This window comes from Gracilinanus agilis, chromosome 1 (assembly GCF_016433145.1).
Source record: "Gracilinanus agilis isolate LMUSP501 chromosome 1, AgileGrace, whole genome shotgun sequence".
NCBI lineage: Eukaryota > Metazoa > Chordata > Mammalia > Didelphimorphia > Didelphidae > Gracilinanus > Gracilinanus agilis.
Window position 1 is genome coordinate 780,254,406 of NC_058130.1, and position 13,488 is coordinate 780,267,893.

Below are 13,488 nucleotides of genomic sequence, written 5' to 3' on the forward strand. Positions count from 1 at the left end.
TCTCTCTCTCTGTCTATCTCTCACATCTCTCTCTCTCTCGCACATCTCCCCCATCTCTCCCATCTCTCCCTTCTCTCCCCTCTCCTATCTGTCCCCACTCCCCTCGCCTCCTGGTCCACCATGGCTGGTGCAGGGCCTGCCATGTCCTATGGGCATTCGAGGCCGGGCTCCTCCTACCTGGATCCAAGCACATGAACTTGCAGCACTCCTTTGGGTCCTTGTCATACTGCTGGCAGCCCTGGGGCCCCTCGCACAGTGCAGCCACGCACATCTCCGGCTCACCATTGTGGCAGGTACAGCTCAGGCAGGGGTCGTTGCCTTTGGGTGTAAAGTGATAGCCTTCCCCCACAATGTTGTCCTTGATGTCCACACACGTTTGGCCTGGGACAGACACACAGCAGTGGCAGGTTCTAAGCACACCTTTCCAACAGGGCACAACTAGCAGAAGAAAATGGAGGTGGGGCGGTACAATGGGAAGGACACTGGATCTGGGGTCCCGGGTCCTGGGTGTGATTCCTGGATCTGCAGTGACCAGGCCAAGTCCCTGTTCTGAAGCTCGGCCTCATCGCCTGTAAAATGAGGGAGTTCCACCCCCACTTGAAAATCCCAGGACTTCTGAAAGGCCAAGAGCCTCCCGGGCCGACCCGGGCAACCTGCATCACAACACCCTCTGACAAGCAGTCACCGGCCTTGGCACAAAGGCCTCCCATGATTAGAGCAAACCAACTGGAGTCAACTTTTGGACAGGACGCAGCATGGCAGGAACACAGCCCTTAGGCTGAGATAAAATTGATCTTTGCTTTAGCAAAACAGGGCTGGCTGGGGGCAGCTAGATGGCTCAGTGGATTGAGAGCCAGGCCTAGAGATGGGAGGTCCTAGGTTCCAATCTGGCCTCAGACACTTCCCAGCTGTGTGACCCTGGGCAAGTCACTTGACCCCCATGGCCTACCCTTACCACTCTTCTGCCTTGGAACCAATACACAGTATTGATTCCAGGACAAAAGGTGAGGGTTTAAAAAAAACCAACAAAACCGGGGCTGTCTGAATGGTAAGGTTGGCATGATTAAGACACGACCAGCTCATCAATGAACATTTACAGGCACGTCATGGTATGACAACCTGGGTCCTATGCTCACTGTGTGTGTGTGTGGGGGGGGGGGACAAAGACAAAGAAAAAAGGATTCCAACTGGGGGGCGGGGAGGATTCAGAGATGACAGTGAGGGAAGGAGCCCAGAAGCAGTCAGGGGAGGATCCCAGGGGAGAGCTCCCTCTGCCAGCCTGAGGCCACCTCCACAATCACGGGCCTCACATCATGCTCCAAACGTGCCACCATTGGAGGTTCTCCAGAGGCATCTGGTTAACTCATTAAACTAACAGATCACGGGGCTGAGAGGGGCACACTGATAGCCCCGGGGAGCCTCTGGTGTGCAGCAGAGCCTACCACGCGGGCAGTCATAAAGCTGGGGGCGCATTCACAGGCCATGGAAGCTCGTTCCCTCACTCTCTCCCAGCTGGCATCATTCAGGACAGCAGCGCCGCTTCCCATCTCTCGAGGACGGTCTGTCTACGGCTCGCCAAGCCCCAAGAACGAACAAGAGTGTCACTCAGCTAACTAGCCACCCTCCCTGCAGTGGCGAGCCCCAAACACCCGCTGACGAGAGCCAGACCTTAGGACCGGGGCCGGGGGCCCAGGCAGGAAGGAGGCAGAGGGGGCTGCTGCTTACTTCTTTTGCAAAGGAAGGAAGATTTCTCATAGCAGTTCTCCGCATACCAGCTGTGCAAGTCGTGGTGCCTCAGGGTGGGGAAATGGAAGCACTGCAGCTGGGCACAGAGCACGTTGTCATTCTCAGGCACAGCTGACGCAAAGATGGGGTCTGGAGGCTTTAAAAAGTCCTCGGAGGGACCTAGAGGAGAAACACCAACAGGCAAGGTAAGAGAGAGGGGCAGAGCCAACATCATCTCCTCTGACAGGGCGAGAGCCAGCCAACCACACAGCCTACACCAAGAGGGTTCTGCCCTCATGAGGATCCGATCAGGCCTGGGCTCTGGGGGCACATCCTGGAAGGGCCCAGGATCAGCAAGACACAACTGGAAGAGGAAGGCAGGGGGGAGATCCTAGCTATATGGCAGACCCATTCCACAGACAGAAGACTGAGGCACAGAGTGGGGGGCAACCTGCCCTCAGTCACACAGCTCAAAGCTGATCAGTGTCCCCGAGACACTTTTACAGGATGGTTGGTGCCACTAAACGATACCCATGGCAATGGGCTGTAGAGAACTCCTTTTAAACTCTTACTTTCCCTCTTAGACTCAATACTGTGTTGGTTCGAGCAGTAAAGGCTAGGCAATGGAGGGGGTTAAGTGACTTGCCCAGGGTCACCCAGCTAGGAAGTGTCTGAGGCCAGCTTTGAACTCAGGACCTCCCATCTCTGGGCCTGGCTCTAACATCCATCTACCCCCAAATATGATCATTCTTAAAGAGAGAAATCTCAGCTATTGATGGCCACATGAAAAAATGCTCCAAATCACAAGTGAGCAGAGCAATGCAAATTCAAGCCAGTCTGAGCTCATCACCCCGTAAAGCCTGGCTTCCTCTGCCGCCATTTCTGCTGAGGGCTCCACCACGCTCCAATCTCCCGGGCTCAAAAACCTCAGGCAGCTCGAACTTGGTGCTTTCCTTCACCAGACAAGTCCTTTGGGTTCTCACCTCCAAGAAACTTCCAAGTCTCCCTGAATTCTTTTTTTTTTTTAATATTTTTTTTAAACCCTTAACTTCTGTGTATTGGCTCCAAGGCAGAAGAGTGGTAAGGGTAAGCAAGGGGGGTCAAGTGACTTGCCCAGGGTCACCCAGCTGGGAAGTGTCTGAGGCCGGATTTGAACCCAGGACCTCCCGTCTCTAGGCCTGACTCTCAATCCACTGAGCTACCCAGCTGCCCCCATTCTCTCTGAATTTTTCCTATCTGTTGGCTAAATTCTCCACCAATGGCTTCACTCAACAGTGTACCTCCTCCTGTGCTTTTTCATATACTGGAGAAATGGGTATAAAGCTCATGCTTGGCTACCCCTTGTCCAGTCATATCATTCTCTCCCCTCCATCAGGTCCCTCATGTCATTTCTTGCCATAAATCCTGAGCAGTAAAACGTTACAGAATACTTACACCCAACTGCATACGCCATTGGGATGGGGTGCTCCACGCCTGGCAGCCACCAGAGGAGGGCAGCTGCAGGCCACTGAAGGGGACACCCGAGATTCTACAGCCACAGCGCCCAGCGAGCTGCCCATCCAAGCGCTTGGCACATGTGGGCTCCTTACCCGCTTGGCTTTTCCTGTGTGTGTGGCTCAGCCAGAAGTGGTCCTGGAATGGCCACAAAAGCAGAAGCAAACACAAGCATTTGGAGAAGCCAACGCATCCCCTCTCGGGCAGGGCATGCTCTCGGATGCTGGTGTTCGCCTCAGCTGAGGGCGCATCCCATTGTTTAACAGGGTCATCGCACCAGAGGATCACTGAGCCAAGCTCTTGTGGTGCGAATGTGACTGCTGCGTTAGAAATACCTTGTGGGGAGAGGCTCTACCAAGTCAGAAAAGAAGGCTCTGAGGTGCTCCTCAGCTAGGCCTGGCTAAGTCACCAAAGGCTTTGATCCATTTTTTAAATGTTTCATTAAGGACAGCCTCACCATGTAGCTAAAGCCTCATAAAGATGAGAAAGTAGGTTTATCAGTCAAGAGTTGTTGATGCCTGGGGGTTGGCTCAGTGGATTGAGAGCCAGGTCTAGAGATGAGGTCCTGGACATTCGCATCTGGCCTCAGACATTTCTTAGCTGTGTGACCTTGGTCAAGTCACTTAACCCCCATTGCCTAGCCCAGTGATTCCCAAACTTTTTTGGCCTACCGGCCCCTTTCCAGAAAAAATATTCCTTAGCCCCCTGGAAATTAATTTTTTAAAATTTTAATAGCAATTAACAGGAAAGATAAATGCACCTGTGGCCATCACCGCCTCCCTGGATTGCTGCAGCACCCACTTTGGGAATCACTGGCCTAGCCCTTACTGCTCTTCAGCATTGGAACCCATACACAGTACAGAGTCTAAGAGAGAAAGCAAGGGTTTAAAAAAAAAAAGTTACTGATGTCTTCATAGTCGCCTTAGTATGGACATTATTTCAATCTTTTCCATTCCTTTGGAACCTCTTTCGGAAAAATAACAGCCCATTTTTGGAGCATTACAGGGTACGAAACCCTTTTCTCACAACAATTCTGTGAAGCAGGCAGGGCAAGGATTATCTCCATTTTATAGACGAGGAAACTGAGGTGCAGGTAGGCTAAGTCACTCGCCCACAGTTCTCATCAACTCTAGGACAGGGATGTCGATCCATGCGGAGGGCTCCCCCACTCTGGGAGCCTTCAACTACAGGCTGGATGACCGCTTGCCCAGAATGCTGTAGAGCAAACTCCGGCTTAGGGAGGGGCTGGACGAGATGCTGCTGAGGTTCCCTCCATCTCTGTGAGCCTGGGATTCTGCCCTAAATCCAAAAGCCTTCCCACTGCCCTGCAAAGCTTCTTCAATGCCAGATGGCTCAGCTGAAGCCTCCTATCCAACCTCTCATTATTTTCTTTCCCTGTTCTAGTCGCCAAGACTTCCTTTCCATCCACGAGGATACGAGTCCTTGTTATCTTTTTAATAGATGATGCAAAAGGCCTTTTGACGTGTCATCCTGTGTCCCCAGACAGGTCCAAGTCCTCCTTGGCGTTGGTTCATCTGATATGATCCCTTAAATATGTCACTGCTTTGATCCTTAGTTCTCAAGGCCCTGTGGCTCCCCATGACTTTTAAGATAGCCTCTAGCTTCCCGCTTAGCCTTTTTGGGGGGAAGTTCTATTTCCTCCATCAGTTCTGGAATGGTTGGATCAGGGAACATGGAGTGGGGCACATCCACTTTCTCCTCTCTGGGTCTCCTCCAGAATGGCCAGCTCATCACAGGGGTGGGGGGTGAGGGGAGCCTCTAAATCGTTGTTCTCTGTGGCAGGGGAGGTGAAGAGTAACTGATCCCACTAGGCAGCAACATGGAAGGCCACACTGGTCACATCTAGAGGACTCAAGGATTGCCAAGATGGTGTACACTCCTGGCTCGTGGACGGTGTCCGGCCATGAAGTAAGAGACAAAGTGGACAATAAAAGTCATGTCCAGTTGGGCGAGTGGCATTCCGTGTTCTTCTTCATCAAACGCCACAAGTCCCAGAAGAGCAGCACAGGGCTCAGGACGGCTGCAACGAGCACGATGACCGCTTCCTATTGATGGCAAAGTCCGTCCTTTGAGAATGAGGCATAAAGAAGCAAGAGCAGGGCCGCCTTCTCCAGGACCCCGAGGCCCGCGCTGAGGAGGGGCGAGAACACAAAGCAGGGCACCTCGCATGCCGAGCTCTCTGACAGCAGAAAAGCAGATGCCACCTCCACGTGTAATGATGACAATCTCTTGGGAGCGTGTATTCATTTGTGTTTGTATCTACTTATTAGTAGAAGTTAGAGAGACAGAGAGAGAGAGAGAGAGAGAGAACCACCCCCAGGCGGTCCTAACTAAAAGAACTGCTTCTACCTTTGCCCAGGGCCAGGTCCCAGCCAGGGCTCAAGCCAAGTGTTAGACGCTCCAGAGAAGGGAGCAAGTCGTGTGTCCAGCCAGAGAAAGTCCCGAGCCAGAGAATGAAGCCCTTTATGTAAGGCCGACGACACCCCTCGTCCTGCGCCTCTGACTGGCCAGGCTTAATTCAGACGGACCCCAAGTCCTGACTTCTGGACACGTCAGCCATCGCGCAGGGCCTTCCGCCAGTCGGACTCCAGATACCCCCTAAGGCGTTTCAGTCACATGCCTCGCCGGCCTCCCGACTTGACAGGCTATGCGGGGAAGGGTGACATTTTATATTAATCTCACACAACGGCAAGGGGGAAGAAGCGCCACATGAGCCAGTGGCTACAGATGCCAGACCAGAGATCCCTCCCGATCCCCAGGCAACGGAACATGGAGCACTCTGTCAGACCCCAGGGCAGGCCAGCGGCCAGCCTGAAGATGAGAGCCTCTCCTGGGCTTCTAAGGCCCACAGGCCCCTGACCCTACCTTATCTTCCCAGCCTCCCTGTACATTATTCTCCATCCCATATGCAGAAATCCAGCCAGACTGGTCTTCTCTCGCTTTCTCACATGACATGCTTCTCCTAAACTCCATCCCTTTGGCCGCCTCCTGGCCCAGAATGCACTTCTTTTTATCTCGTCCTTTTCAAATCTCTCTCTTCCTATAAGATACAGCTTAAACTGGTTCCTTTTTTTTTTCTTTTTAACCAATTCATTCCTTTTATTTTTTTCCAGTTAACATGTAGAAACAATTTTTTAACAGTTGCTTTCTGACCTTTTGCAATTTGAATTCTCTCCCAAACAGCAAGCAACCCGATAGAGGTTATTCCAGTATCAATGCTCCATTCAAAGGAACCTTCTCTGGCCCCCAGCCTGCCTGGGATGGAATGACTTTCTTTCCTTTTTATTTATGAGGCTCCTGAGAGAAGGGACTGTTTCGTCCTTTGAGCCTGTACTCCTAGTGTAGTTCCTGGTACAGAATGGGGGCCTTTAAATTGTTGGTTGGTTGACTGATAGGACCTTTGGAATGGGGGGTTTCTGCCAAAATTCACTTGGCTTCTGGGACCCTCGGGGCCAAGCACCAGTGTTTTTTGACCTTGGAAATGCTGACTTAGGAAGCAAGCAAACCTCTCAGGCTGCTTGACAGCACAGACTTTCACTGGTCCCTTCTCCTACTGGCCCAAACTTTCCCAAGTCAGCAATGACCACAGTTATGGGTATTTCCAATGGGCAAAGAATGGAGCAAAAGACATGGGGACACTCTGGTGGTCTTATCTGATTGCAGGAGGGCGCCTTCCCCCCGCACGAGCCAGAGCGCTGTTTCACCTCCAGCAGTCCATGGCCCACCACCAGCCTGCACACTTTTTTTTTTTTTTTTTTTTTACATTTTTAAACCCTTAACTTCTGTGTAGTGGCTCCTAGGTAGAAGAGTGGTAAGGGTGGGCCATGGGGGTCAAGTGACTTGCCCAGGGTCACACAGCTGGGAAGTGTCTGAGGCTGGATTTGAACCTAGGACCTCCCATCACTAGGCCTAACTCTCAATCCACTGAGCTACCCAGCTGCCCCCCCACCCCCTGCACACTCTTCATCCCTCAGTGTCCCCCAGGTCACTGCTTCTCTCCTTCCATGCCTGAATACCAACCAGAGTGTGCCCACACAACTCCAAGGTGAATCTTGGCTTTGTATGGTACCAACGGATCAGCAAGCCCAGGCAGGAAGTGAAGTTGTGCACTGTTTTTCTGGAAGCTTCTGAAGAGCTAGATATGTGTGAGGCCTAACACAGTGAAGAAAACGCGAAGAGTGGAGAGAGAGGGTGAGTGGGAGAAGGTCACAATGCAGGTGAAGCTCTCAAAGCACATTTGCTCCACCATGTTTTAGGGGTCACAGATGAAGATCTGTCTTGTCCCCTTGGGCTGGTTGGCTGAACTCCAGAGCTTCCAGCCCCCCCGCTGGCCTCCACGCCAAGACAGAGACATCCTGAATAAAGTTTCAAAGACAAAGATGGGAGCTATGCTCTCCTGCAGGCCTAGCCAGAAAGTGTGCCATGGGCAGCCCAAGGTATAGGATTGGCCAGATGGGCTGCCTCCTTAGTGAGCCTGGTTGCTCCTACATTTACTGGCATGGCGGTAGTCAGTGCTGGAAGAGCCCTCAGCAGGATCTGGCCTGTCCCTGGGGTCTGGAAGCAGGCCTTTCCTTGGCCCAGGACTCTATGCAGTGCTCTAAGGTGGCCAGGGTCCCCGCATTGGTATCCACTGCCCAGTCTGCGCCAGGTCCTCCTCTGCCTTCTTGCAAGGCCAGATCCAGAGTTGTAAGTGAAATCTTGAGGCAAGTCTTTTCTGTGCCTGGACCTGACAAGACGGAATCGAGCATTTCTTCGCAAGGAGATCCAGAGAAGACCTGAGACTCAGCCACAGAACAGACTGTTCCTGGGATCTAAGCATCACCTAGCTTTTCCTTGTCTACAGGGACTAACGCTTCCCTTTGCTTGCAAACAGCTCTCTTCCTCAGGACCAAGCTCTAAAGCAAGTGGGAGATGCCTGGTGAGTATCTGATGAACGATCAGGGCCATGGGGCCCACGTCCTTCCTCTTTACAGATGAGAAAACTGAGGCCCGGGGTGATGAAGTGATTTAGCCAGCGTGGAAGAATCTGCAGTGAGATTTAAAGCCAGGTCTTTCTGACACCAGGACCGGTACTCTACTCCACCACGGCCCTCTGAAGGATGATTCGGTGACTGGGAGGGAGCACTTACCTTTGTGAGCGACCTCCCAGTGACCTTCTAGAGAACGGTTTCGACCAGTGATGACATACTGATAGCCAACCCAAAACCTATGTGGAAAGACAAAAAAATCAGGCTGATTTCAACAGGAAAAAGTACACTATTGGGATTTCTCGAGGTCTCTATCGGAGGGCTCAGACCCCCGATCAGACACTCAGCTTTACTTTCCGATGTACCCAGCAATGCAGGATTCAACTCACAAGAGGAGGGAACACCAGACTCCCGACTGCCTCGGGGATCTTCTTATTTCTGAGGTTAGGCATGGACTGTTCTGAAACCAGGCAGCTTTGGCACAGTGACATACCTCACTGCCACCATTGTGTAGGAGCACACGTTCTAACAGCTACAACCAACTCCCTGCAGGGCCCCAGGCCCGGGATCCCGGGAGACCCACTGAGTCAAGCGGCACAGTCCTAGGCCTAACTTTGCTTACTCTGGGCCGTCGAGGCTGGGGTGCCCGCGATCACATTTATAAAACACAAACAATACACTCATCCACAAGCTTATTAATTCTTCAAAAAAAGGGGAGCAGTTAGCTTTGTACCACAAGTAGCATTTTTCAGTTACACAGCTCCAAAGAAATGCTTTCTTGGGCCTTGGTTTAACCAAGGGAATAATAATAACTATACTTGCTCATTATGTCGGAGCCACAGAGAATCAAAGGAAAAGCACTGACATAAAGGAAGTTTCTATATTTGCGATTTACTGTTTGACCTCAAGACTACAATCAGAAATCCTACTTTAAGCTAAGGCTCTTTCACCTGTGGTGACAAAGCTCCTAACACGTCTGTCATTCATCTTCGTACGTGCCAAAGAACGAAGCATATGAAGAAAGAGCCATCCTATGGGCCTCCTTCCCCAATCCCCAACAGCCTTGAAGAAAGCTCAATCTTGGGATCTCAACATTAAACCTTAGTCCAGAGAGTCTTAAATCTTAAATCCTTAAACTCTGTCCTGAGCTCCTTGGACAGCAATCTGAAGAAGCTCACGGACCCCACTGGCAACAGTCTGATGCTAGGAGGACCATGGGCCATTGGGTGGCTGTCCGGTCCAAGGGAGACTATGGACCCCTCTAGCAGCTATCTGGTCTGGGACAATAGTTATAATTTTTAAAAAATAAACTCTAGTCCGCAGGCCTCAAGGTAAGAACCTCTGCCTATATATCTCTTTCTACCATTGGCCAGGCCCTCATCACACCTGAGGGACCTCTCATTTTATGGACATACAAAATGCCAGACAGGAGCCTTAGAACCCAGCCTAGAATATTCTAGAGCACGGGGCTAGGTAGAAGAGGACTTAAAAAGCCAGAAGCCAGAGCTGAAAGTGCCCTCAGGATTTATCATTGACAATTTTACAGTTCAGAAAGGTTTTGGGGGAGGTCACGTGGTGAAGGATGGGGAGAGCCTCGAGTAGTCCCGAGTTTATGCTGTTAGCCTCAGGCTTCTAGGGCCATCCTTCATCTGGGCCTCGGCTCATTTTCCCAGGCCAATGAGAGCACCTTCATATTAGTGAGGGCTCCTAATGAGATGAGGACCTGTTGATTTGGGAGGGGCTGATCCCTCCCCCAAAGCCTCAGAAGCATTTCTTAGTCTGCTTGACCTCAGAGGATAGAATCAGAAGCAACAGCTGGAGGTGACGGGAAACAGATTTCTGCCCGGAAGAAAAACATTTCCCAGCTCCTGCAGCTGCTCCTATGTGGGAAGCCACATGGGAAGGTGGCTTGTCCTGTCCCTAGGAAGCAGTGAGCTACGGCTGGACAGCCCCTTTAAAGGGGGTACAGGGAGCAGACATGGGCACCTCCCAGCAACTGGATCTGCCTGTCTCAGAAGTAGCCACCATGACGAGAACACATAAGGTCCCTGCACACGCCTCCTGCCGGTCCTGGCTGGGTCTCTCGCCAGGCTCCCCCTCCCTTCTTCACAGCCTGCATGGCTCTGAGACTCACTTGCGTTGGTCCTTCCACCCAAAGGTCCTCTCCTGCAGGTCCCATTCCTGGGCCAGGACAAAGCGGAGCTCCTGGTCACTTGTAAAGACAACCAAGGAGCCATTCACCCTCTGGCAGGTCTGCAGAGCATCCCAGTAGTTCTCTCCATTGAGGTAGACCTTGTAACAGCTGGCTGTGCCCTCGTAATGATGCCATCCTGTCGGGCACTTTCCTAGGAAACATGAAGGACAGAAGGGAAAGGGCCCCCCCCCAATTAGGACCAGAACATGAAGGAAAAAGAAAGAAGTTCCATTTTCCTGACCTGGGACGTCTCAGCTCCATTTCCCTTGAGAACATATTCCCACCTGCATCTAGTACACACACACACACACACACACACACACACACACACACACACACTCCCATACATATACATATTCACAACACACATAAACATGTCTTGGACCCAAACAGAGCACATCCTAACGGGCCAGACAAAAGGGTTTCTCTACTGCAAATAAAGCTCGTGCTTCCCTGCTACGCCCACACAGTCCAGCGGGCATCTCTGATCGGGTCCCGAATAGTCATTAAAAGCCCTCTTTTCAATGGCCAAGATTCTCCATGACCTCTGGACAACCATCTCTCTCCATCAAAGAGAAACGGCAGGAACCATTCTAGCGAAAGCTCTGGCGGGGAAAGCCATACAAAGCAGAGATTTGATTTTCACACACTGGAGGAGAATCCTTGGCAGCGTCTGAGCGTCCTGAGTCTTTACATTTCAGAAGCTCGGGCGGTAGTTTGCCAATTCAGCAGCCAGAGGGCTCCTATGGAGAGTCTGGCCTGGAGAGGTCCCAGGTACAAATGTGGCCTCAGACACTTCTTAGCTGTGTGGCCATGGGCAAGTCACTTAACCACAACTATCTAGCCATTACTGCTCTTCTGCCTTAGAACCGATACTTAAGACAGAAGGAAAGAGTTAAAAACAACAACTCCTAGCTAGCCTTATTGTTTTCGTTATAAAATCAGATGAAGGGGGACAAGTGGATTTTTTTTTTTGGCCAACTGATTTTTCTAAACCCCCCTGGATTCCGCTGAGAGTCTCATTCCTCTGAAAGCATCCAATGGAAGCTCCCTTAGTTGACGAGGCCTGAGTAAAGGTTCCCCCACATTGAGCCAAACAGTCTAAAAGATGAGGAACATCTTTTCTCCACCTGTGATCATAGGCAACGCAAGTGCTCTGTCACCCTTATCTGATTCTCTTTCTGCATTATTAATTAGGTTTTAAGAGGAAAAAAAAAAACAAAAACAACTCAACCTTCACCAGAACACACTTGAGAATCTGGCCCAATTCCCCCTAGAGGACTGTGGCATCTATAATAAAATTATCATTTTAATGCCTAGTCAAAACCACCCGGTATCTGGTTCAGGAGGAAGATGTCCAAAGACCTTCCCATCTTATAAACAAAGACTGTCAGGGGCAGCCAAGTAGCACAGCGGTCAGAGGACCAGAGCCTGGAGATGGGGAAATTCTGGGTTCAAATCTGGCCTCAGACAATTCCTGGTTGTGTGACCCTGGGCAAGTCACTTAACCCTAATGCTCAGCCTTTGGCATCTTTCTGTCTTTGACCTGATATTAAGACAGAAGGTGAGAGTTAAAAAAACCAAGACCATCGCAAGTCTACAACTTACTGCTAAAGCGGACAGGCTGGGCTACATTCACCGTGTGGAAGCGAGTCGTATCTCCTCTCCCACGACTGGGCCGAGAATCCATGGCCTCCTTTCCATGATAACGCTGGTCCCCAGGCACATCTGGAAGGCAAATAAAATGTCTAATAATCACACAATGACGTGTTCTTTTGGAAGCTTAACTAAAATGCTTCAGAAGACAAAAGGTAGAAGAATTCAAGCCTTAATGGGCGAGACACCAAATTAATTGGAGAAACACACTCGTTCAACACATTTTATCAGGCACTGACATAAGCCAACATCAATCAAAATCAAAAGGCATTTAGCAAATATCTGTCTGTTTACCAAGTGCTATATGTTAGGGACATAGTGCCGTGCTTCCAGGAAGGACTCCAGGGTCTACCCAGAATGGGCATCTTGCGATCTCCCCTGCTGCCGCACATCCTCCCTGCCTCCTTCCAGCTTGTACCCTGGGTACCAGAGCCAAACAATAGTGCCGCTGCTCTGGGATCAGGCTGTAAAAAGGAAATTGGAAGAAACCATCTAAAAATGTATATATTTCTATGGACAAGGGAAATGTATCAAAACTACATTTCCCGTGATCCAACATGGTCCAACTGGTTTCCGTTTCCGACGTCTTGACGCAGGGGAGCGCTTAAATCTCGTGGGTTAGGAGGGAGTGCTCTCTTCTTTGGCGAGTAGGCGCTTGGCTAGGAGGCAGTATGGAGGCGGCAGTTTTGAATGCTTACAAGCGCGTGGTCTAATGATTTTATCTATCAACATGGCTTTAATTAAAATACTAATATATATATTTATGGCAGCCTTTATCATTTTTCATATTTACAAGGCAAACCCCTCACTGGGCCAGTAGCTCCATTCTTGGGCCACCTGTCATTCCTTAAAGTATGTTGTATCCCCCTTAAGAGAAAGTTCCCTCCTTGAGGGGTACATTTGGAGAGATGCAGAGGAAGAATTAGGCTTTACGTGGGGATGTCCAATTCCTAGAGTTTTATAAAGAAATACTTGTGGAAGGGGTAGCTAGATAGTACAGTGAATAGAGTGCCAGGCCTGGAGTTAGGAGGACCTGGGTTCAAATTTGGCCTCAGACACTTCCTAGCTGTTTGTCCTGAGCAAGTCACTTAACCCCAACTGTCTTGCCCTTACCGTTCTTCTGCCTTGGAATCAATATTTGCATGGATTCTAAGACAGAAGGTAAGGGTAGGGGAAAAAAGGAGGGGAAGAGAGAAGAGAGAAAAGGAGTGAGAGACAGGGAATGCTTGTGGATGAATCAAACAATTTTTTCTTAAGTATCTTTGTTCTCCATTTTTGTCAGTTTAAAGGATATATCAGGAAATAATTGTGATATTTTTTTAAAAGCATCATAGAAGGGAGGAAGGAGGGAAGGAGGGAGGGAGGAAGGAAAAGAAAGAGAGAAAAAGAGAGAAGAAAGAAAGAGAAAGAGAGAGAGAGAAAGAAAGAAAG

At 50.4% G+C, this 13,488-nt stretch overlaps 1 protein-coding gene across 4 annotated transcripts in view; it reads right to left on the reverse strand.

The window, feature by feature from the left end:
- DGCR2 (DiGeorge syndrome critical region gene 2) overlaps positions 1-13,488 on the reverse strand; it is a 95,372-nt gene that overhangs the window by 36,951 nt on the left and 44,933 nt on the right. For 3 of the 4 annotated variants that reach the window (XM_044674478.1, XM_044674470.1, XM_044674461.1), the window contains exons 3-7: positions 12,010-12,129; positions 10,342-10,552; positions 8,370-8,446; positions 1,726-1,905; positions 178-381 (exon numbers count right to left, since the gene is read on the reverse strand). In XM_044674478.1, coding sequence (XP_044530413.1) covers positions 178-381; positions 1,726-1,905; positions 8,370-8,446; positions 10,342-10,552; positions 12,010-12,129 — 792 coding nt within the window. The remainder of the gene's footprint in view (positions 1-177; positions 382-1,725; positions 1,906-8,369; positions 8,447-10,341; positions 10,553-12,009; positions 12,130-13,488) is intronic. The other variant, XM_044674488.1, reaches the window with a different exon arrangement.